This window comes from Neolamprologus multifasciatus, chromosome 10 (assembly GCF_963576455.1).
Source record: "Neolamprologus multifasciatus chromosome 10, fNeoMul1.2, whole genome shotgun sequence".
In the NCBI taxonomy this organism is placed as follows: Eukaryota; Metazoa; Chordata; class Actinopteri; order Cichliformes; family Cichlidae; genus Neolamprologus; species Neolamprologus multifasciatus.
This window is the reverse complement of record NC_140448.1, coordinates 2,368,826-2,393,145: the sequence shown is the minus strand read 5'-3', so window position 1 is coordinate 2,393,145 and position 24,320 is coordinate 2,368,826. Positions and strand designations below refer to the sequence as shown.

General features: G+C 40.5%; 1 protein-coding gene across 8 annotated transcripts in view; it reads left to right on the top strand.

Moving 5' to 3' along the window:
* Window positions 1-24,320, top strand: part of igsf9bb (immunoglobulin superfamily, member 9Bb) — a 165,825-nt gene that overhangs the window by 108,995 nt on the left and 32,510 nt on the right. For all 8 annotated transcript variants that reach the window (XM_085174206.1, XM_085174209.1, XM_085174207.1 and 5 more), the window contains 5 exons: window positions 8,390-8,565; window positions 11,263-11,489; window positions 17,714-17,798; window positions 20,726-20,890; window positions 24,219-24,264. In XM_085174206.1, coding sequence (XP_085030332.1) covers window positions 8,390-8,565; window positions 11,263-11,489; window positions 17,714-17,798; window positions 20,726-20,890; window positions 24,219-24,264 — 699 coding nt within the window. The remainder of the gene's footprint in view (window positions 1-8,389; window positions 8,566-11,262; window positions 11,490-17,713; window positions 17,799-20,725; window positions 20,891-24,218; window positions 24,265-24,320) is intronic.

Genomic DNA, 24,320 nt, shown 5'->3' with positions numbered 1-24,320 from the left:
TAGCTTCATTAGAGAAATGCACCTATGAGACTGGTCATTCCCTAAAATGAAGGCTATAAGTCACCTATCAGCTTTTCACCCGTTTCACAAAAACTACTCAAGATATACAGCAATTCAGTGAGTGATTTAGGCAAAATTCAGGAAAGGTCTCATGGTCTTTTTACAGTAATGCACCATGTTTTTGATATTATTGTCTAGAGGATGGGATAGTATATTTATCTGGCAGTTTAACAAGACTGTATTATGTGTTCAGCTTTTCAGTCTCTTCTGCTGGCACACGTAAAATCACTGTAAAAGAAAAAAACTGTAACATTCAGCTGTGCTTTTTATAGACAAAGTCAATACCACATGAAGTCTCTAATTAGGTGAGATAGTGCAATTTAGAATAATCCCTCTTAAGCAATTTTCCAGTCATTACACACAAGTTTGGGAGCATATTCACCGAAAAACAAATAAGACAGTCAAGGAAAATGTAGTGCTTTATTCCATATTCCATACAACCAGCTCTAATTTGAAGGGATTCCTCATATGTGTGGATTTCTTTATAGCACAGTGTTTACAACATTAAACACGAGAGTACTACTTGTACTTGCCACAAATCACACAATATGCAAGTAAAGATTATTTGGGATCATTAGCTTAAACATCAGCAGTATTGCTGGTGTGAAGTTCATTTGATATTTATGATGCCGTGTTCACATCCACAGGATCAGAATCGACTAAATTAAGCCCCACATGCTTTCCGCAACCCATCGTACTTTAGTAACACAGTGATGAGACCAGAGAACAGCACAGATATAAAAACAAGGAGGCAGCTGCTTCAATTAATATTAATTAATCTTCATACTGACAACAAGCATCAGATCCCTCTATACTTCTGCTGTCATTTAAAAGGGTCTTTAGACCTTTCCACGACAGCTGATACACTTACTGATTGTTTAAAGCACTTTAGGGTACTAGTATAGGTCCAAACATCAGCACAGAGATGATTCTGAAAACCCTAAGTGGACACTGTTTTGCTGCATTCATGCAAGTCTAAACCCTGCCAGACAAAGGTGGAAGTTGTTCAAATAAGATCTGGAAGTGAAACGGTTTTTTTGTGGGTTCACTTACAGTGCTGTGATACTTCCGCCCTTCCCTTGACATACCTATGTGTTTAAGATCATCAAACTAATTTTAATACTAGGCAAAGAAAGCCTGAGTAAATACAAAATGCAGTTTTTCTGTAAAAGGCTGATGGGGCGGGTGATGTGGACACCCAAGTTTGTGAATGTCATAACTCGAAAACGAAGTGATATAGGAGCTTCAGTTTAAGTGAATCTACAGAAAAGCTCATAGGAAACCGTGACCATTGAGAAGGAAGTGACTTAGGACTAGAAATTGATACCAAAAATCTTGGATGAGTTCGAATCTCAGTCACTTTGACCTCAAGGTTAGGTTTCAGAGATCAAGTTTTCTGAAAATCTTATGAATGCAATAACTTAAGAACAAGGAAAAGTAGGATCTTTAAAATTGATACCATATGTGCACCTACTAGGAGGCTAGGAGGAGGAGTACCATTGGCTGCCACCAGTATATTTTTAATAATGATTTCATTTATTAAGGGAAAAAAATGATTGTTCGATCCTTCCTGGATCACCTCTCCCCACAAACCGTCTCTATGGACGAACCAAACGAAGTAATGGAAAAATACATCTAATAATAATAATGGATTGCATTTACATAGCGCTTTTCGAGACCCTCAAAGCGCTTTACAATTCCACTATTCATTCACTCTCACATTCACACACTGGTGGAGCCAAGCTACAGTTGTAGCCACAGCTGCCTTGGGGCAGACTAACAGAAGCGAGACTGCCATATCACGCCATCGGCCCCTCTGGCCATCACCAGTAGGTGGTAGGTGAAGTGTCTTGCCCAAGGACACAACGACTGAGACTGTCCGAGCCGGGACTCGAACCGGCAACCTTCCGATCACAAGACGAACTGCCAACTCTTGAGCCACGATCGCCCCTGAATCTATCATTCATTGGCATCATCTGTGCCTAATTCTATCCCCTTGGATGTGGATTTGTCTTCTAAGCGGCCATATGACTGACTCCCGTCACGCTACGTGGCATGTATTCTTTAGTAGAGTTCCAAGTTTCCAAGTATGAGCCCATTCGTGCATCGTTGGACTCCTTGCCCTGGAGATTGAGTCTTTTTTGAGCCTTGGGTTTTGTAGCCAGTCTGTCTCTTTCGTCAGGTAACACCATAGTGCCACTGACCATAGTCAATCAGTGTTCCAAGGCTGCCTATTTTGTTTCATTAGTGACTGCTCAATTACTTACTGACCATGTGTGTTCTGTCACCACTGAATTCCTTAGGATATTGTCTCTGATCTTGTCTGGAGGGCTGGAATTGGTGCAATTGGTGTCCAGGTTAGTTTCTCTTCTGGTTTCCAAACTCAGACAGACTGAAAAGATTAACCAGGAACTGGAAGTGGGCCCTCTGTGCATAGTGCACTTGTAGCTTGCAACTTCCCTGGCTAGAGTATGCTCACAACTACATGACCTCCATGTTTACAGGTCTCTCTTCAAGGTGTCTCTCAGTCACCAGCTATCATTGGTCACATCTCAGGAAGGTGAGCTCTGTCCCATCTGTTTAGCATCACCTTTGTCGCAGTCTTTAGTTAAGGAGAGCAACCCAAGCAGTCTTGCTTAGAACATAGAGGCCAAGTGACTGGGTAGCCGTCATCTTTTGGCACCTGCGTACCTTCCAGGTCAAAAAGTCAGGTTGTCTTCAAATGTGTGAAATTATGATAAATCTAAAAAACTGTCTTTCAACTACACTACAAAAGGCAGATCATAATCAACCCTTTCACTGTCTCTTTGAAACTGCCTAAGACCCTAAACTTATTAGCTAAAACCTGTCTGTTTCAGTCCTCTGTGCCCTTTTTCCAATCCCCCCCCCCACCTACCTGGGTGATTGGGAGTTATTGATTGGGGTTATGTGCAAGACAAAAGACACAGGGTTCCATGGTCTGCCATTTTGGATCCCTCACTGGTCAAGAAGTTTCATCAAAAGTATTCCAAAAACCCAGTATGGCAATCAGAGGCTCCTATTAAGCAGGCGGCGTTACAGCCGAGTAGCCGGCGTGTTGTGGTGTGGAGCCATTATTGAGGCAGATGAAACACATGAAAACAAACGAGAACATAAACAGAACGAGAACTAACAAAACCTAGACTGGGAGTAACTAAAACATGAAACCTGAAAATGCTGAAAACATGAACCACGTAGACGTCAGGAGGTAAACCGATGACTTCACAATGAACAAAGGGAGACAGAGAACATAAATAAATAAATACACAGAACGGTAACGAGGGAAGTGGAAACACATGGGAAACACAGCTGACACAAATGAACATAACGCCACAGGGGAAGCAAAACTACACACACTGAACCTGGAACGCAAGACTATCAAAATAAAACAGGAAACATAGTGAGATATAGACTGTGACAACAGGAGCCTGAGAGAGGGATCGAGAGGGGACGCTTGACAGAGGGAGCGAAACATGACGGGCATATATGGATACACATGACAGACAGGGGAGACATGGAACAAAACACGTGGAGGAAAACATGTACACAGGAAGAGGAGACGAGACACCTCGACCAGACAACATGGAAACAATTATAACTAAACATAGCAGCAAATACAAAGATAAACTCAACACTAAATAATAGAAAACTAAAAAATTACAACACAAAGAAACCATAACCCCAAAAGCTGGGTCAAATGACCTAGAACCATGACAGATGGTATTGGCACGGTCCCCTGGTGCTCCTGTGTGCCATTTCTGTCCGTTTCTTCTCCTTTGTGTTTTTTGTTTTTTTTCGCTCTCCTTGTCTCCTTTCAGTGTGTGCGTGGGTTTACTCTGTTTGATTAAGAGGCGGGATTCCTCTGGGTTTTCTCACCCTCCTGGTTTTTCACACCTGGAAGTTGTTGCCAATCAACCCACCTGTGTGGAACGATAACCCATCTGATACTTAAGGCTGCAGAAATTCCTCAATTGATGCTAGATTGTTGGAGTTACTGAAGTAGCATTGACTGCCTTCTGTGTGTTCACTGTGTTTGACTGGAATGGCTTAGATTCTAAGTGCACAGAGGAAATCTGGGTTTGTTCTAAGCCTTAGAACAAACCCAGCTTTCCTCTGTGCACTCTTTCAGTCTCGAGAAACCTTCAGAGAGAGAATCTGGAAGTGAGTCATCTGTAAAATTAGAGAGAGAGAATTATGTGGACTATCTCCCTGCCAGACTGCCCGTTCCACTCTGACAATAAAGCGCTATACAAATACAGACCATTTACAATACCATGCTCCATGCTTGCTGTAAATCTGCTAAACTTTTGCTTCAGTGTCTCACATCTGAGTGTGAGCTTTGACATACTGCAAATGTTTAATTGCAATTCAATTCAGTTCAGTTTTATTTAGATATCGCCAAATCACAACAACAGTTGACTTAAGGCACTTTGTATTGTAAGGTAAAGACCCTACAACAATACAGAGAAAACCCCAACAAACTGATGACTCACTATGAACAAATGCTTTGTCGACAGTAAGAAGGAAAAACTCCCTTTTAACAGGAAGAAACCTCCAGCAGAACCATGCTCAGGAAGGGGCGGCCATGTGCCGCGACCAGATTGAGTTCTTGCTACGAAGGAAGACACAAGCAGTTATTAGGCTTAGGGGGCAATTACTTTAAATTTAGGGCCTGGTAGGTTTGGATAGCATTTCTCCTCAATAATCATTCTCCTCAATAATCATTTTAAAATTGCATTTTGTATTTACTCGCGTTATTCTTGTCTAACATTAAAATTTGCTCAATGATCTCAAATGTGTAACTCCCCATATGGACTTTTGCAGGAAAGGTTTATAGCATAAGATATGTAAGTTGTCATTACCAGCATTTATGCTTATGTCTGGTGCATTAGGTGTTAATTGCCTTGTTGTTCCCACCCTTTGTTTTTCAAGGGAATATATATATACATATACATATATATAGGGATGGGTATCGTTTAGGTTTTATCCGATACCGGTGCCAAACCGGTACTTTTGAAACGGTGCCGGTGCTTAAACGGTGCTCAAACCGGTGCTTAAAGAATGGAAAACACAAAAGTGGTCCAAAAACCTCTCATGTTCAGCTGTTTTTTTGTAAAAAGATAACAATGTTAGCCTTTTCTGCAGCTATGGGGCATATATGGTATCATTCTTGGCTGGAAGCAGTGCTTAAACAATGGAAAAAAACACAAACTTTGTCCAAAAACCTCTCATGTTTAACTGTTTTCCACTTTTTCTTTGGTCATTTTAGCCTTTTTGGCCAGGGTGAAGGGAGTATCTGCCATCAAACAAGAAGACAGCTGCATGTAGCTATGATGGTGTTTGCTGTTCACCTTACATGCATTAATGTAATAACGTGGTTAGCCTACTCAACGTAAATTACACACGAACAACATTAAGCTACTCACGCAGAGAAGAACGGCTGCTGCTGCATCATCATCCGTCATCATTTCTGCTACACTGGCAGGGCTAGGGGCCAGGACTCTCCTCTTCGGGTTTTTGGGGGATGTTGCTAATTCCGGGTCCGATAACAGGCAACCCACAAGCAGTAGATGCACTTGGTGTGAGGTCTCGCAGCAAGATATCAAATACGGCGCATTTCTCGGCTTTAAAAAAAACGCTATGCATCGCCAGGTGTTTCATTGGATTTGAGGTGTTACCTCCTTTGACAGTATCACAGTATCAGCTTAAAGCACTTGTTGCAGCTGCTGAGTTTGCATCTTTTGCTGTGAAGTACAGCCAGACTTTTGACCGCTTCGCCTTGGACATTTTTAATCTGTAGCTCTGCTCTAAAAGAATGTACGTACCTGGACCCGCCTACTATTCTCGGAAACTTAAAATGATTGGCTAGAATCTAAAGTGTATCATTCCATACCAGTTGGTGGCGGTAATGCACCTTTCAGTTGTTTGCCAACCGCCAATACAAATGTAAGGAAGAAGAAAGTGTATCACAGCTCAGGAAAAAAAGCACCGAAATAAAGCACCGAAATGTGCGCTGCTTTTCGGTCTGGTTACTACCGTTTATGTCAGAACCGGTGCCATGATGGCACCGGATACCAGTACCCATCCCTACATATATATTAGGAGTGCAACGATACTCGTATCGATATTGAACCGTTCGATACAGTGCTTTCGGTTCGGTACGCATATGTATCGAACAATACAAAAAAATTTTAATTTATTTTATCAACTTTTCTTCTGACGATGCTGTCTGTGTTGAGCGCTCAGTGAATCTGCGTTTGACTACTCCGCCTAGGCTGCACTGTCGAGTGCAGATCCATTGAGCGCAGCGCAAGCTAGCAAGACAGGAGCTAAGCTCGTTGCAACATGGCAAATTGAACCTCCCCCACCCTCATTCAGATCTGGCGTTTGGAACTATCTTGGTTCATGTGAAGTATGACCCTGAAGGTAAGCGCGTCATGGACAAAAGTAAAACAGTATGTCGGATGTGCCACGCAATGCTCAATTGGTGGGAACTAGTGTGTTAGCGCAGTTAGCTTGTTAACGTGTTGACGCTGTCCAGCCCCACGCACGGGATGATCCGCGGTAACTTGTTAACGGAGATTTGCCGTGTTATGGCGTTAATGTCATTTTAACGAGATTAATGCTGACAGCACTAGTGGGAACACAACGAATATGACTGCACATTTACTCCGACATCATCCTCGTGCAAAGACAAGTGGAAGCAGACAAAAACAACAAGCACGCATGCTACAAACTTTAGCCGAGTCATTTAGACAGCCGTTAGCACATGATTCTCCTTATGTGGACCTGATATGTTTAATATGCTGCTGAGAATATAGCCCAGAAGAAGCGTATAGTATAGCTTTTATTTTGGAAAGAGCCATTTCTCTGTAATAAACTCTCTTTTCCAAAGATGAGTGATTTCTCCATCAGATAGATTTATTTTTTTATTACTTTGTTGTTTCAGCAACATTAAATTTAAAAACTGTACTTTTGAGTTAAAATATATATTTATAATTTTAATAAATGACAAATTAAAAAGGCATGAACATTTTTTTGTATCGAAAAAATATCGAACCGTGACACCAAAGTATCGAACCGAACCGTGAATTTTGTGTATCGTTGCCCCCCTAATATATATGTGTGTGCGTGTGTGTAATATAGGTCTCTCAGGTTTTTCCTCTTCTTTGTACATTCCCTTATGTCATTTCCGTCAGCTTCAGCAAGCACCTCCAAACATTTGTCATTTGAGATGATGACTGTTATTATCCCATTGATAAAAACTACAAAATCAAGAAGTGGGCAAATACTTCTTGACAGCACTGTAAGGTGGACTGACAGAAACTGCAAAACAGTTTTGTGGTCTGCATGACCACAGGGGAGTTTTTTCCTCTGTGGATAAACCATTAACACTGAATGATATGTACGGGTTTTGGAGCAGCATTTATTTTCACCCAAAAAAGGAGACCCTAAATTACAGTACTGAGCAGCTGAGATCCTACAACAAGCAAGGATGAGACTTTAAAATCAAAACAATTATGCTCCTATGTTCTTAAATGTTTACCATTGGTAAAAGAAGAGATGATGCTACACAGTGCTAAACGTGGGCCTAGTGTAACTGTTTTAAATGTGTTGCTGTCATCAACATGTAGACACATTTCAAGATTTTAATATGTTGCTTCTGTTGTATTTTAACCACATAGCATTTATTTAAAAATATATTCACTTAAATATAAATTATTTATAAATTTGTATACTGTGATGTTATTTTCATTTCTCACAGTGTTTCAGCTTTTTTTTGGAAACAAGGTTGTAGTTAATGTGTTAAAGAAAGCTACTTCATTTCTTGGTACCGGAGAGCTGATTGTTTTATTATTGCAGTGCTTTAGACTGAAGGCTGTTGCTGTTTTTGTTTGCAAACAGTTGCCTGCTTGATTTGATTGATGAGGCGCAGCTGAATGTGTGGCATGGGCAAACAGCAAACTGCAAAGCTGAGCTCGGCATGGGCTTAATACCATCAAGTCAAAACTGTGTTGTGAACAATGAAATAAAATATGTGGTACATTCAATTCAATTCAGATCCATACAATTAACCTATGCAATGTTGAATTTAGGTTTAATAAGTTACATTATGATAAATCATTATAATGTGCTATACTGTGTGATGAAACTGGTGCTGAGAAAAGACTTGAATATAGTTGTAACTGTTGTAAATCAATGTCCATTTTGTCCGAAAGATTTAAAAAAAAGTCTTCCTCTCACCTCCTGATTTATTTCTTCAATATTTTTCCTGTCTGTGTACCTGCATCTCATCATGACTCCTGTGCAGGCTGAAGAGGGAGCGTTTAGGTCCGTATGACTGGCTTTCCATACCTGTGCCTGGAGGCCACGACTGGATGGTGGTGCCCGGCTTAGAGCCAGAGACAACATACCAGTTTAGCGTCCTGGCCCAAAACAAGCTTGGCACAGGCCCCTTCAGCGAGGTTGTCACTGTGAACACACTAGGTGAGTACACCCACTACTGCTTAACCAGGACGAAAGGATCCAATAATAAAACAGCTTTGGCAGGCAAGTAGAGAGAGCTGCAAAAAACATGTCATGTTTTTCATGTCATGCAAGTGTTAGAAACGTAGTAGGCCATTTTCAAATTATTTTGATCTTAATTTGCATTCTAATATTTATCATTAAAAGGCACAAAAAGGCACTTCTTAAATGTTCTTCCAATTAAACATCACACTACAGTTGTAGAGAAGTAATTTCAGGAGGATCTGTGCTGTAAATAAAGTCTAACAAGTTAACAACTCACACATCGGCTCCGGGGAGGCCAAACAACACTCTCTGTGTGAGTGCTGGTCGTGTGATCTTTCACAGACTAAAGGAATAGTGATATCTTTGCATTTTCACGTCACCTTTATTCATGAAATGTTGTTTAAATGTTTAAATGTTTTTTTCATTTAAGAATTAGTTTTTCCCAGAATACTTTTGTCTCAGTGAATAATAAAGTGAATTTCTGGCTAGTTAGTTAAATTGAATATGAAGTGAGGTACATAGTTATTACCTCTTATCTTCCGAAGCTGAGTTGAAACTGAATCTTTATTAAAAAAAATGCTACTGTGTCTTCTATACACAGAAAACAGCCAACTCTCCATCATTTCAAATAAAAACACTAGTGTGATATATTTAGTACCATATTTAACCATCATGTGCAAAGAAACATTTTAATCAAAACACAGTCAGGATCAGTTTTGTGTCGTTACACCAATACATAGAACTAACTTCTAGTATCTCATAGACCTGAAGGTTAAACCAACAGTCACCAGCTCAGTGGTTCATTTGCTGACCTTTGTTAAGAAATTTTTACTTTTAAACTTTTTAAATCTAAATGACAATCAGCTTATAGTGGCGTCTTTGGAAAAAGTAGAACTAATAGATATGTTGGAAACATCTTGAGTTAACTACTCCCGTTTTTACCACCGAAGTTAGTGAGCGAGTTTGAAAGCATGGGTGTAAATATTTTTAACGAATAAATTGGTAGGTCAAAAATGTTTACAAATGCTGGTTACATTTTCATATGTAAGCTACAATTCTAAATAACATTCATTTGTTGATGTAAAGCCTTTACTTTATTTTTCACCTGATCATATGAGCGTACGAGGCACTCAAATTAAGAGAGATAATAAACACAAAATTTCAAAGATTATGATCTATGAAAAAGAAATAGTCTGTTAGTTTTGCCAAATGTTCCACAATCAGATGTTTGCTAACTTGCTAGTTTTGTGTCTTTAAAAGTTTTGTTAAATGAACAGAGTGAACTGTTATTAGTGCAGGTGTGGATCAGGTAATAGGTCGTCTAGTAGGCCTTCCAGTTGAAAGTGAATTGATCCTCCTGCACACCAGGTTTCGAAGTATCCTTGAGCAGTATACTGAACCGTATTACCCCCTGGTCATCTGCTGGAGTGTGAGTGGTTAAAGTAGGTATAGATAATAGGGCTGCCACGATTAGTCGACTAGTCACGATTACGTCGACTATTCAAATTGTCAACGACTAATTTAATAGTCGACGCGTCGTTTGAAGCTTTGTAAGATCACAAAAGACGCAGGAATAAGTAGTAGGATTTAAAGGTGTAATAACGGACTGAAACAGAAGATGGCAGCACTGCATGTACAAGGATGCCAGCTGCCGTTAAACCCCGAAGAAGAAGAAGCTGTGTCCCAGAATTCATAGCGCGGCCCAGCTCAGTTTCCAACAATGGCGGCAGCTAGTTAGTGTTAATATTACTCTTATTATTCTTTCTGGGTCACAAAATAAACGTTTAACATATTTTCAGGCGAGAATGTAGCTGTGTAAACCTCAAATATCTGCTCAGTTTATCAAGACACCACATATTTTTAAAAGCGCTCCGACGTTTTCGGAGACGTCTGTTACCCACTAGCTCAATAGCTAGCCGGGGTTCAGATGCTGCTGGAGCAATATGCTGTAAGTTTTACGTCCAATGGATGCATGATCTGATTAGTCGACTAATCGCAAAAATAATCGGGGACTAGTCACTATCAAAATAATTGTTTGTGGCAGCCCTAATAGATAAATAGACAATTGAATAGAAAAGTGCTGTATAACTACCAGTCTAGTTTAGTTCTTTCCTGTTCACGATTAACCACTTCATAAATTCAAGTAAAAAAATTTATGTCTTCGATGCTCCAACAAAAGTTACTTTTAACCCAGATTAACTTAAAATGAAATAAAAACAAAATGTATGAATTTAAATTAATGCTAATAGATCATCTGAGTCAAAATTCCTCTGTAATGTATGCAGTGCAACCGCTCAGAGGCCCAATAGCAGTTTAGCAAGGCTGGATTAAATTTAGCATACCTTAAAGATGAAAATGTTATAAGGGTGCTAGCAAAACATGCTAAGTTGTGACTGACATATATGCTATCAGAATAAAATGCTTATAAATGTGATGTATGTGGTGGCTTTGATATAATGCCATGCATCCATCCATCTTCCTCCGGATAAAGCGGAGGAAGATAATGCATCACCATTATTGTTACATCTATAGTCACAGTTAGATTTAAATGTGTGATAGTGTCAGTGAGTAGAGGGGAGCTGATTCACTTCTATCCTGCCAATGGACACTTGCTACTTGCTCAAGATAACTGAATCTTTAACAGACATTTTCAACTCTAAAATGCTCTTCCAGTATTTCCTACAAGTACCCCTGAACCATTGGTGCTGCTTACCCCACCACGGTGCCTCACAGCCAATCGCACGCAGCAGGGAGTCCTGCTCACCTGGATTCCGCCTGCCAATCACACAGCACCTATCCAGCATTATGTCATGGAGTTTCGCCTGGGGGAGCGATGGGAGGTCTTGGACGACAGCATTCCTGCAGGGGAGACAGAGTTGGTTGCCCGAGATCTCATCCAGGTAAAAGCCTGAATACAAAGTGGAAGTTTAAAACCAGACTTACGTCTTTCCAAGCTAAGAGGTTGCTTGAGACATGGAGGAAGGTTAAAGACCTTAACCTCCTGGGACCTGGCGTGCACATATGGGGGCATCACATTTTGGGTTGTCTTGACCACAGTACTAAATTTTGTACTGTAAATTTTGGAGCCATATTGCTCAAATGAGAACAATTGTTCTTTCTCCAGAGGGGCCGATGGCGCGATATGGCAGCCTCGCTTCTGTCAGTCTGCCCCAGGGCAGCTGTGGCTACAACTGTAGCTGCCTCCACCAGTGTATGAATGTGAGAGTGAATGAATAGTGGAATTGTATAGCGCTTTGAGGGCCCCGAAAAGCGCTATATAAATGCAATCCATTATTATTATTCTCATTTTGTTTTTGTGCTCAAGAAAAATGCTGCTGTGTTCAGACACCAAATAAAGAGTTTTGCACATCATTACTCAATTGTGACTTTATAGTGTTCTATAGAACAAAGAGAATTGCAAAGAGAAATTAAAAATGCATGCCATGAAAGAGTTCGGGTCTTAGGAGTTTTGTTTTATAGCACAGCAGTTATTCACCAACACCAACAAGAAAGAAATATTCTCCAGCATATCTCAGAGACCTCACAGTACAGCTTGGGATTTGTAGTGTTTCCAAAAGCAAAATGGGATGTGTAGCCTTGAGACATCAATGAGATATCAATGTAATCTTTTGAGGAAACCAGCTCCTATTTCAATTTCATTGACTAGTAATTTTCATCATAGTTTTGCTGACAAAAACAAGACGATAACTAAATAAAAACAAATGCACAAGGACAAAAATGATGATGAAAGGCACTGACACTTTCATCAACAAATAAAAACAAGATGAAAATATTCTGAAGAGACAAGATCCAATCACAAGTAATTAACTGTGGAGAAAGGTGGAACGAGCTTGCAAGTGATCCAATCAGAAGTAGTCTCCTCGTACAGTAAGGTTTGATCTGCTGCTGAGAAACAGGGCGGGAGAGGACTTTCAGCTGGCTCCCTGTTTCACATAAAATACAAACAAAACATTAACGCTTGAGAGGAAGAGAAGAGTAGACACGTGGAGACATTTTATGTTCGATGTTAAGGTAAATAAGATGCTTTGTAAACCATGCGGAGCAACTAGTACCAGCTAATAATATAATAATATCTGTATTAGTCTAATATAATCTCATGATCTTATGATCAAACTACGCTAAAAATAAAAGAATTGAAATACCTAAATTATGACTAAATAATTGAATCTCAACAAAAAAAAATTCTATTATATTTTTTGAGACATTATTTTCTATTTATGTCTGTTATTTAGGTTTCCATTTTGCTTTTGTTCTTCTATGATATTTGAAGCTTTTGTCTAGTCAGAACTAAGATTTTTGTTTATTATTTATACCTATGTTAATTTTTTTAAATACCTTATATCACAGGTGTCGAACTCCAGGCCTCGAGGGCCGGTGTCCTGCAGGTTTTAGATGTGTCCTTGATCCATCACAGCTGATTAAATGGCTAAATGACCTCCTCAATATGTCTTGAAGTTCTCCAGAGGCCTGGGAATTAACTATTCATTTGATTCAAGTGTGTTGACCCAGGGTGAGATCTAAAACCTGCAGGACAGCCCTCGAGGCCTGGAGTTCGACACCCCTGCCTTATATCATCATGAAGGAGTAAAAAGGGCCCTTTAAGCTTGACAGAGCTGAGAAACACATTGAATCCAATGAAAAAAAATAACTGTAATAGAATTTTTTCCCACAATGCCCAGCAACAGGGTGGTGAGACAGTAGCCTTTTCAGACCAGGCTTCACACTTTCCTTTTTGACAAAGCTCATAGTTAGGACTGGATCGAGTAATCCTGAACCATCCCTTAGTTAGGTTGCTATAGGCCTATGTTGCCAGGGTGGCTTCTGAAGATCCCCTGTCATAGCCAGCTTGGTTGTCATAGTAACAACACAGGTATGCACAGCTGACTTGGCTCGCTATCTGTCTGTGCAAGTTTTACTGTGGGGTAAACATAAATGGTCTTTTTCCTTAGTTCATTTGGCGCACACACACACACACACACACACACACACACAAACACACACGCAAATGCTTCTACCTATGTGGGTATGTAAGGGTCATGCATGAGCATGAAAATAATAAGAATGGAATACATTGTATCATTATAATTTGTTAATTTGTGCTTTTTAATAGAACACAGTACATTTCCTAGAGACATTATAACAAATGGTATATCACTGTTGATGTATGAGCTCTGGCATGTTGCTTTTTTCGCAGCATTTCAACTCTTCCACCTGTCTGCTAATACTCCTGCCATGACGCTTTCAAACGTCTTTCTTTAATCTAACCACCACTTCCAGCTCCATGCAGATGCTTTTATCTCTACTTCCATTGCACAGCAAACACCCACACATACTCTTCTCTCCAGCTCTCAGTCTCACAGATGCACACATCACACCTAGCTTGTGTAACTTTTCTGTTGGAAATTCACTGCATTTTTTAGGTCATGGGACCAGAATGGAAGCTCTCTTTGGTTCCTCACATATGTGTGTATGTTTTAAAGTGGACATTTGCAGCACAGCAACTAAATCCTCAATCTGTTCTCATAACTGAGCTGACAACTCAGTGCACTGCATATTTATGTGCTAATAACTGGCTTGTAAATAATTAACTAGACGGCTGTTAGAACACTGCAGCTGATCTTGATGAAAGTTTGTAAATGGTTAATAAACACTGTGCAGTGTGTCTGTGCACATGATTGGATGGGCTGGTGTAATGTTGTAGCTGATCTTTAGAGAAGTTATTTAAAAAAATCAGTAGACCGTCTCGTGTTACAGTCACAATTTAGTGTTTTTATACACCAAAAGTACTTGGCCTTCTAAACCAGCGGCTAACACCAGGAGCGGTGCAAATTAAGCGAGCAAACATGTAGAATTTATGAGATATGCAAATAATCTGCAGACACAGCAGCAGCTTCTGAAAATAAAAATGAAAACATGGGTTTTGCAGCACAGATTCAGCAGAAGTTTTCAGTCAGAGAATAAAAGTTTCAGTTATTACAAAATCAAAGGTCTAACCTGCTCAGAAAAGTCACATGGGTCAACGTTTGTTTCATAGAAAAGCTGTTTGCCCCCTTTGTGGCTTCCTCTTTCCTTCTTTGACACACTCGTCTTTTCAAAATGTTTTAATTCAGCCACATGAATGGTCTGCTGAGGTCATGTGAAAGCCACTAGGCCACTCCAACTTCATACCATTGTTTGATATTATAATTTGTCGATATCTGACACTTATATAGATATATTCATATATTGTAGCAACACTGAATTCTGACTGGTAGCCTACATTTATTCCACTTACATGGTTAGAGCTTTTATGTTTTCACAATTTTTTTTTTTTTATGTGTTTTACTAATTTCTCTAACATCAACAATTCTGGGAAAATATTGCATGCTGTCTGTAGTCCTGAAACATGAAAAACAATGAGAAATCTGAATCTGATTCATGTACATTTTTGTTGGTGTGAAATATGATGTGAAACTTTATGCCTCTTATATCTAAGGAAGAGCTTTTTAAATCGTCTTGAGAATAGCAAGAGGACAAAAAGAAGGGTTGAAAGGTTTGTTGTAGCATGCATTAGTTACTTCTTCGAGTTGGTGGATATGGTTTCCTACAACAAATTAAAAGGCATATGTTCTGATAATGTTGATTCAGAAGAAAAAAATCTGTCCCTTTAACTACATTCTTTTCTCTCCGATGCCAATTGCTTACAGCAATTATTCTGAGCGCAAATTATAGGTCAAGGAGCCACTATTCAGCAGTAGTTCACCAATGCTCCAGTAGCCCATAAAAGACTACAAAGGTTCCGTTCACACTGCAGGTGAAAGCGCTTCGACCCATATCCGATCATGGTATAATAATAATGGACTGGATTTATATAGCGCTTTTCAAGGCACCCAAAGCGCTTTACAATGCCACTATTCATTCACTCTCGCATTCACACACTGGTGGAGGCAAGCTACGGTTGTAGCCACAGCTGCCCTGGGGCAGACTGACAGAAGCAAGGCTGCCATATCGCACCATCGGCCCCTCTGGCCAACACCAGTAGGCGGTAGGGTAAAGTGTCTTGCCCAAGGATACAACAACCAGGACAGAGAGCCCGGGAATCGAACTGGCGACCTTCCGGTTACAGATACGCTTCCCAACCCCCTGAGCCACGGTCACCCATATGACAGTGTGAACGGCACGAATCCGATATTTTCAAATCCGATCTGAGTCACTTTCATATGTGGTCCTGAATCCGAAACATATCCGATGCTTTAGAAAGCGACTGCTGTTTGAACGGTCATGTCGCATTAAATCCGTCTTTTACGTCACTGACGCCAATTATCAGCGCCAGAGAAGCACCGCAGAAGTGCCCGAGAAGACATCGTGAACGCTTCCTGGCCATCCCGTGTAGATGTCAGTGAATGCAGGCCGCTTTGAGGGTTCACACTGGAGCGCGTTTGCTGTCACATTTTATTTGAAGTGTGAACAAGCGGATTTGATCAAAAAGTCGGAATTGAGCATTAAGACCTGCAGTGTGAACATAGCCAAAGTCACAGAGGAACCCAGGATACATGGGAAGCAACTTGGGGTCTCACAGAGAGCAAATATTAATGTTCATGAGTACAGTTTAAGGAGTACTCTGAAAAACAGTGATGTGTATGACAAGGAGAAATTAATAAAAAGAACATAGGTGCAGTTTACTAAAGATCACGTGAACAAACCAGAAAGCTGAGAGAAAATGGATGAGATTAAAGTAAAAGTCTTTAGTTAAAAATGACAGATGTTCCTCAGTACATAAGCCTCTCTGCCACAGAATGGTGAAAGATGACCAAAGAAAGTCAAAGTTCTAAATTTGAAATCCTGTTTTGTCCTGTCGTCCTCCTCTCACCCCCAACTAGTTACAGCAGATAGCTCCCTGAGCCTGGTTCTTGGGGGGGGGGGGAGTTTTTCATTCCTACTGTTGCCCACTGTCCATCCTAACAGGCTCAGGGGAGAGGTAGCAATCTGATGCAAGGTGAGGGGAGGAAGACAGGATAAAAGACATGCTGTGGAAGAGAGCCCGAGTTTAATAGTAACTAATGATTAAATGCAAAGTGGTGCATAAACACCTGATTCAGCCCTAACTATATGCTTTGTCAAAATGTAAAGTCATTAGATGAAAAGGTGAATGACGCAAGTTTTATAAAGTGCTTTGAGTACACAGGCAGAATTAAAAAGTGCTCTATGACAACCAGTTCATTTACCAAAACAAACATTGGCCTATAATAAGCTAAGATAGCTGGGTCAAGTGATGACTTTTAAAGTAATGATTTAACTACTCCCACCTAAAAGGTCTGTGGTACCTAATAGATATAGACTGATCATATTTAGGATTGAATCATTGATTAATGGTAGGACTTCTTGGAGCAGTCTTGAAGGGATGAGATCTAATAGACGCTCTTCTGATTTGTTGCCTGATACTTTTACATAATAGGCCCTTCTTGTAGTCTCAAGTCTTAATCTTAGTCAATTTTAAATTTGAAAACAGAAAATCTGAATGAATCTGATGAAGTCAACAGAACTACATCATCTGCAAAAAGCAGAGATCCTATTCTGTAGTTCTGAAAGCGAACAGCCTCCTCACCGAGGCTATCTTGGGATCCTGTCCATGAATCAAGAACAGGATTGAAGACGAGGGGGAACCCTGAAAGATTCCAACACCCAATGAAAGTCTGGGTAAATGACTAAAAGTTTGAGTTTGTTCTGTGAGATTTGGGAAAGCAGCTCCGACATCCAGAGGGATCTCGGAGTAGAGCTGCTGCTCCTGTGTGGCAAAAGAGCTAGCTTTGGATAAGTGGAAGATAATGGATAATGTATGGATGGATGAATTGAATGAAGAAACGTTAAAGAAGAGTAGGTCAAAATTCCTCTGATGAAATCATACGGAAAGCAATTACTTCAAGTATCCTGCTAAAGGTGGATTTTGTTAAATAAATAATGACAGTTTGCTCGTATATTGGAGTTTTGTTCATCTGAGTTCTATTTCCAAAGTTTCCAAAGCCTTGGACTGTTGTAGCTTGGTGGTCTTTGGAGATGCCAGTGGAATTTTACAAGTTCAGGCTTACTGAACATTTCTGATAACATAATCTCTTTCTTGTCTCAGGAGGCGTGGTATGAGTTCCGCGTCATGGCCATCATGGATGACATGATCAGTGAGCCTAGTAACGTAGTTGGAGTGTCCAGCACAGGTGAGGCATTAGATCATTTAAAATGTTAGAATTTCATTTGTGGCATTGACTGACAGATGAAATGTGAATATGTATATAGAGCTATTATGTGTAAGAACCCTACATTATCCAGTATGTATAGAAGAATAATGAAGCTTAGAGAAGAAGAGTGATAGATAAAGCTGCTCAGTGAGTTGCAACCCAACAACTAGCTGCAAACTGCATATTTAACCTCGGGCTAGCCTAACATCTCTGAGCTGAAGAGGGGTGGTAGATGTATTGCACACTCAGCAACACCAACTTTACATTTTACCCACTCAGCACTATTCATTTTAAGCTCGCTATAACATGGACACTCCTTTGTAGCATCCTGAGGGGGATGACATCATCTTCCTGTCTGCTTCTCCACTGATTGTACTGGGTGGCTTCCTGATTTAAAAAAAGCCAGCTTTGTTTGGCTGTAAAAAAAAAAAAAAGACTGTGTTTGGGGTCTGAAATTAAACTATTCATATATGATGGCACTCCTCTACAGAGGTCACTGAGTACACTCCGTTTAGTAGGAACAGCTGCCGGTAACATTTATAGACCAGATTTTCACTTGTTTGTGGAAGTACTCTGCTTCCCCCCTCTGGTAAAACTGGGAACCACGCTGTACGATGATCAAATGCTTCTGCTCATTTCTCTGTTAATGTGGAATTTATTTGACTATGTTTTCCTTAAATTTTGTCCAACGTGATGTGGATACACTCTGTCCTTTCAAACATGACAAAGGTGATTTGGATAGTTGAGCAGTGATTCACTGATCGGGTGTTCCTGCATTAACAATACTTTGTATGTTGCTAATCACACTTCACTGTAGCACATAAACTACTCTCACAAGTTCATAACAGAAGCTGACCCATTGTCCCTCCTGGTTTCACTGAGAGATAACTGAACCAACTCCTTCAATAATAACTGAGGACAGTTGTTGAAGTTTGTAAATCCACAACCAGAGATCATAGCTGCACAGCAGAAACATTGTCCTCTTTGTTGCATTGGCTGGCTTTTAATTATAGTAATGCCATCATTTTAATTACAGTTAAATATTAATTAGTGTTATTATAACAGAGTTTTTGCTCACACAAACAAAAGCACAAGCTTCTTAGATGGACTCTATTATACAGCAGGACATATGACTTGTCAGGTAATTCAATTAAAATCTTCCGACAAGCACCAGCAACACAAGCATTGTAGAGCGTTGAGGCCTAGGCCAGCTATCAGCTACAGCTGCCTCTGTCGGCACACGTGTCAATCAAAGCGCCACATCCTCAAACTTAAGCCTTACCAGTATCCAGAGAGATGAATTATAAAGAAAATTAATCTGCTGTACAGTAACTGTGAAGGCGGAACGCTTTATAATGCAGCAAAATGTAAAACGTTAACATAGAGGTCTAATGGATTGACTCATTTTGGTGTCTGGCACTTCAACAGACTCTTACAGGTCTTGTTGGTCTGCTAGGTGGAGCCTCCATATATGAAAGGTGGATATAACTACTTTGGTGTGACCCATTGGTTACCCATCTTGTGCAACTGAATGTCACCAACAAGTGGATCTAACTAAGAAACACTGTTAGAAGAAACCCTGCTTTGCCCTCTTCTTTACTCTAATAGTTCAGAATTTATGAAATGACCAAAAGGAAACTAGCGAGCTTATTTTTGCAGCCAGAGGAGTTGCCCCCTGCAGGCCAGTAAAATGAATGTCTGTGTAAGGCACAGTGTGAGAGACAGCAGCAACCAGCTTCTTTGCCTGAGAATGTTTCTGATACTGTAGAGTTTAAATATTTGTAACCATTTCTTCCTTCTTTCCTCTTCAACTTAATTCTGGCAAGTAACATTCTTCAATATTAGTAATAAATATAAACTAGTCTTCTTGTCCACATTTCATGAACTCACTGTCAAACTTTTACTTCCTGCCTGAAGTTTTTATTAACATTTCGTGTTTTTTCAAACTCTTCCTCTGCCCTCTGGCTCTGAACACATGAAATATTTATAGAATTACAGTTTTTGGTTACAAAAAAAACACACAAGGGATAACAACATATGTGATGGAGTTACTCATCTACTTCCTACTCAGAAATGATTTAGGGAACTTCGGAAATGTAAGAAGCACTAATGTAAACCAATTGGACATTACTGATTACTGTGTAAAAGTCAATCACACGTTTCATACTAACAAAATGTATTTATACATTTTTTTCGACCCTGTACCCTGTTCAGCAGACACTAAGCAATTCAACTTTGGTCCTTTTATAAATTACACAAAGGAAAACCTTGGTAAGCTAATTGAATTTCATCAGACACAAGATTTTCTTTTTAGTCTAAGCCAGTCTAACCACATTAAAAAGGTAGCAATCAATCAAAACAGTGCATGAATTACATTACCCTCTATGTAGTTCTGAATAGGAGGAAAAGTTAGCATTCTGCTTAGTCATTGTGACATGCACCCTGCAGAAGACATATGCAGCAGTAAAGGTCAGCTTGAATATATTTGAATTTGATTGGACAGGACAGAATGTTTTTGGAGGCTCTTCTACAGGAACACAGAAACGAGTGAACTCTCATCTGCAAAATTATAGATGCAAGCTGCCAGAAAACAGCAGAAAGTCCTGGTTTAGTTTTAATCAAAGAGCAGGGACAGTGTGCTCTTTACCAGTAAACTCACATCTGTGTGGTATATGTCATTGTAAATATCAGTGTCTGTTTTGGAGCCACAAATTGAATGCTGAGTATAGCATTAATATAAAGGATGGCCATGTCAAAAGTTCAGTGAGCAAACAAAAATTGGCATATGTTCCTCTGCTGTGATGTTTCCTCACGGTCTGCATACCTGGAGTATAGGGCTCCGTTTCTGTCATGAATTTGCTGTTCGACTTCATTATGCTTTTATCTCCCTCTCTCTTCCCCCTCAGATTTCTTTCCTCCTCCAGAGTTGGTGGAGGAGCGTGGACTGGCACGGCCTGTGGTGGCTGGTATTGTGGCCACCATCTGCTTCTTGGCAGCAGCTGTCCTTTTCAGTACCATGGCTGCCTGCTTTGTCAACAAGCAGCGGCGGAGAAAACTCAAGAGGAAAAGAGGTGAGGGGAAACTTGTTATATTTAATATATATATTTAACTTCCCACATTCACTAAGCCAGTCCTAAAAACCTGAAACATGTCAGCTGCTTAACTTGTGGAGGTTCTGCAGCAACCATTGTATCATCATGCATAAACATTCTGGATAGTACTTCTTATTCTTTGATTATATTTTCCCATCTCACTTGTTTTCTTTCCAGTATTGTTTTATTTCTAATTTCTTCAAACTCCTTTTTGCTACATGTTTATCCTCTTAACTAATCAAACATAAACAAAAGTGATTTAAGGAGCTAAGATTTAATGGTGGTGACTATGTTAGTGCATGTTTTATGTATATTAAAACACATGTTATTTGTTAAAAACTAAAGACAACAACAACATACAATTAAAAATTTTAATAATTATAGATTCTGAAAGTCAGAAAGCATCCATCCATCCATCTTCCGCTTATCCGTGGCCAGGTGGCGGGGGGAGCAGCCTAAGCAGAGAGCCCAGAGGGGAGCCCAGACCTCCCCCTCCCCACCCACATCCTCCAGCTTGTCCAGGGAAACACCAAGGCGTTCCTGGGCCAGCTGAGAGATATAATCCCCTCAGCATGTCCTGGGTCTGCCCCGGGGCCTCTTCCCGGTGCAACACCATAAACACCTCACCCAGGAGGCATCCTTGTCAGATGCCCAAACCACCTTTCGATGTGGAGGAGCAGCGGCTCTACTCTGAGCCCCTCCTGGATGGCCAAACTCCTCACCGTGTCTCTAAGGGAGTAGCCCTAACCCTTCGGAGAAACCTCATTTCTGCCGCTTGTTATTCTTTCGGTCACTGCCCACAGCTCATGACCATAGTTGAGGGTAGGGACGTATATTGACCAGTAAATTGAGAGCTTTGCTTTTATGCTCAGCTCTCACTTCACCTTGATGGACTGGTAAAGCTTCCGCAACACTGAAGCCGCAGCACCAATCTGTCTGTCGATCTCCCGCTGCCTTCTCCTGTCACTCGTGAACAAGATCCCAAGATACTTAAACTCCTCCACTTGGGGCAGAAACCTGTCCCAGGCCCGGAGTGGGCACTCCACTCTTTTCCGGCTTTAGATTTGAAAGTGCTGATTCTCATTCCCACCTCTTCAAACTCGGCAGCAAACCGTTCCATTGCAAGCTGGAGGCCTGATGAAGTCAACAGAACCACATCATCTGTGAAAAACAGAGATAAGATTCAGAGACCACCCAGGTGAACGCCTTCCTCCACTGTGATGCCTAGAAATTCTGTCCATAAAAATTACAAACAGAATCGGTGACAAAGGGCAGCCCTGGTGCAGCCGACCACCCACCGGAAACGGGTCTGCCTTCTCAAAGTCCACAAAGCACATGTAGACTGGTTGGGCAAACTCCAATGCACCCTCAAGTATCCTCGAGAGGATAGAGAGCTGGTTCAGCGTACTACGACCAGGGCGAAAACCGCATTGTTCGTTCTGTATCCGAGGTTCGACTAATGGACGGACTCTCCTTTCCAGCAACCTGGCATAGACTTTCTCACCCTCCGGTCCCCGTCCTTAAAGATAGGAACCACTGCCCCGGTCTGCCAATCCAGAGGTAACGCCCCTGATCTCCACGCAACATTGTACAGGCATGTCAACCAAGACAGCCCTATAACATCCAGAGCCTTTAGGAACTCAGGGTGAACCTCATCTACCCCAGGGGCTCTGCCACCAAGGAGTTGTTTCACTGTCTCAATGACCTCGCACCCGGAAATAGGTGAGTGTTTCCCCTCCCCAGACTCTGCTTCCGCCACGGAAGACGTACCAGTGGGATTAAGGAGGTCCTTGAAGTATTCCTTCCACTGTCCAACAATGTTCTCAGTCTAAGTCAGCAGCGTTCCACCCAAATGTCATCTTGTTTCTGATCCATTCATCTGAATGTTGCAGCAGAAATTCACTCATGGACCAAATAATGTTTTTCCAATCTTCTATTTTCCAATTTCAGTAAGCCTATTCAAATTGTAGCCTTAGTTTCCTGTTTTTGCTGATAAGGTTGGCACCTGGTGTGGTCTCTGCTGCTATAACCCATCCACTTCAAGGTTTGATACGCTGAGTATGCAGAGATGTTCTTCTGCATACCTTTGTTGTAACAAGATGGTATTTGAATTACCATCAATTCAAAAGAGTGTTGCTATTCTCCCCTGATCTCTGACATCAATGATACACTTTTGTTCAGAGAACTGCTTCTTACTTGATATTTTCTCTTTTTTGGACTATTCAATTCAATTTTATTTATACAGCGCCAAATCACAACAACACTCACTTCAAGGCGCTTTATATGGTAAGGTAGACCTTACAATAATACATACAGAGAAAAACCCAACAATCATATGATCCCCTATGAGCACTTTGGCGACAGTGGGAAGAAAAAATTCCCTTTTAACAGGAAGAAACCTCCGGCAGAACCAGGCTCAGGGAGGGGCGGGGCCATCTGCCATGACCGGTTGGGGTGACAGAAGGAAGACAGGATAAAGACATGCTGTGTTTACTCTCTGTAAACCCTAGAAATGGTTCTGTGAGAAAATCCCAGTAGATGGTAGTAGAGGTACCAACAACTATTCCACTTTCAAAGTAACTTAAATCAGCTTTCTTCCCCATTCAGATGGTTGGTTTGAACTTTAGCATTTATCATGTCTACATGCCTAAGTGCAAATCATTTTTGCCAAGTGACTGGCTAATTACATATTTGCATGAGTGAGCAGTTGAACGGGTGTTCCTAAATATAAACATTGCATTTTACAAAAAAACAAGGTTAGAACATCCTTTTAAGTTGTTAAAAGAATAGTTTTTCATTGATTTGAATATATTTATGGAATTCCACATTATTTGTTGCTGTACTCGTTTTTCTCTTTTTTTTCCTGATCTGCTGCTTTATGCTGCCATCATAACCATCAAAAGCTAAAAGTGATAGATTCTTGGCTGCAGTCAGTCATTATATTTATGTTGATGTTTTTAAGCCTCTGTATTTTACTGCTGTTCTGTCGCTCACGTTCAAATCCTGCTCCAAGCCCTGCAGCAGCCATGCTAATGTTGCCTTTGGTGAGTCTAGTTTTATAAGCCTTTTATGTAAATGTGTTGGGTCAGACACGTTTATCGTGAATGGCAAAACAATATTTTCCACATTATAAATCTTAATATTGAGGCTCGGCGGAAAATAAATAGGAATAAAAACAGCTCATTGGACTTCTTCAAATGACATTGCCTTTATTTGTACAGCTTCTAAGTGAAGTGCTTGTTTTCTCCCTCCCCTACCAGTGTATTTACAGTTTACAGTGTTTTGTTTTTTGTTCCCTATCTTCCAGACCCCCCTCTTTCAATAACTCACTGCAGAAAAAGCCTGGAAACTCAGTAAGTACACCTGTGCCACACAAATGTATTGCTGTACTACAAAACAACAACAACAA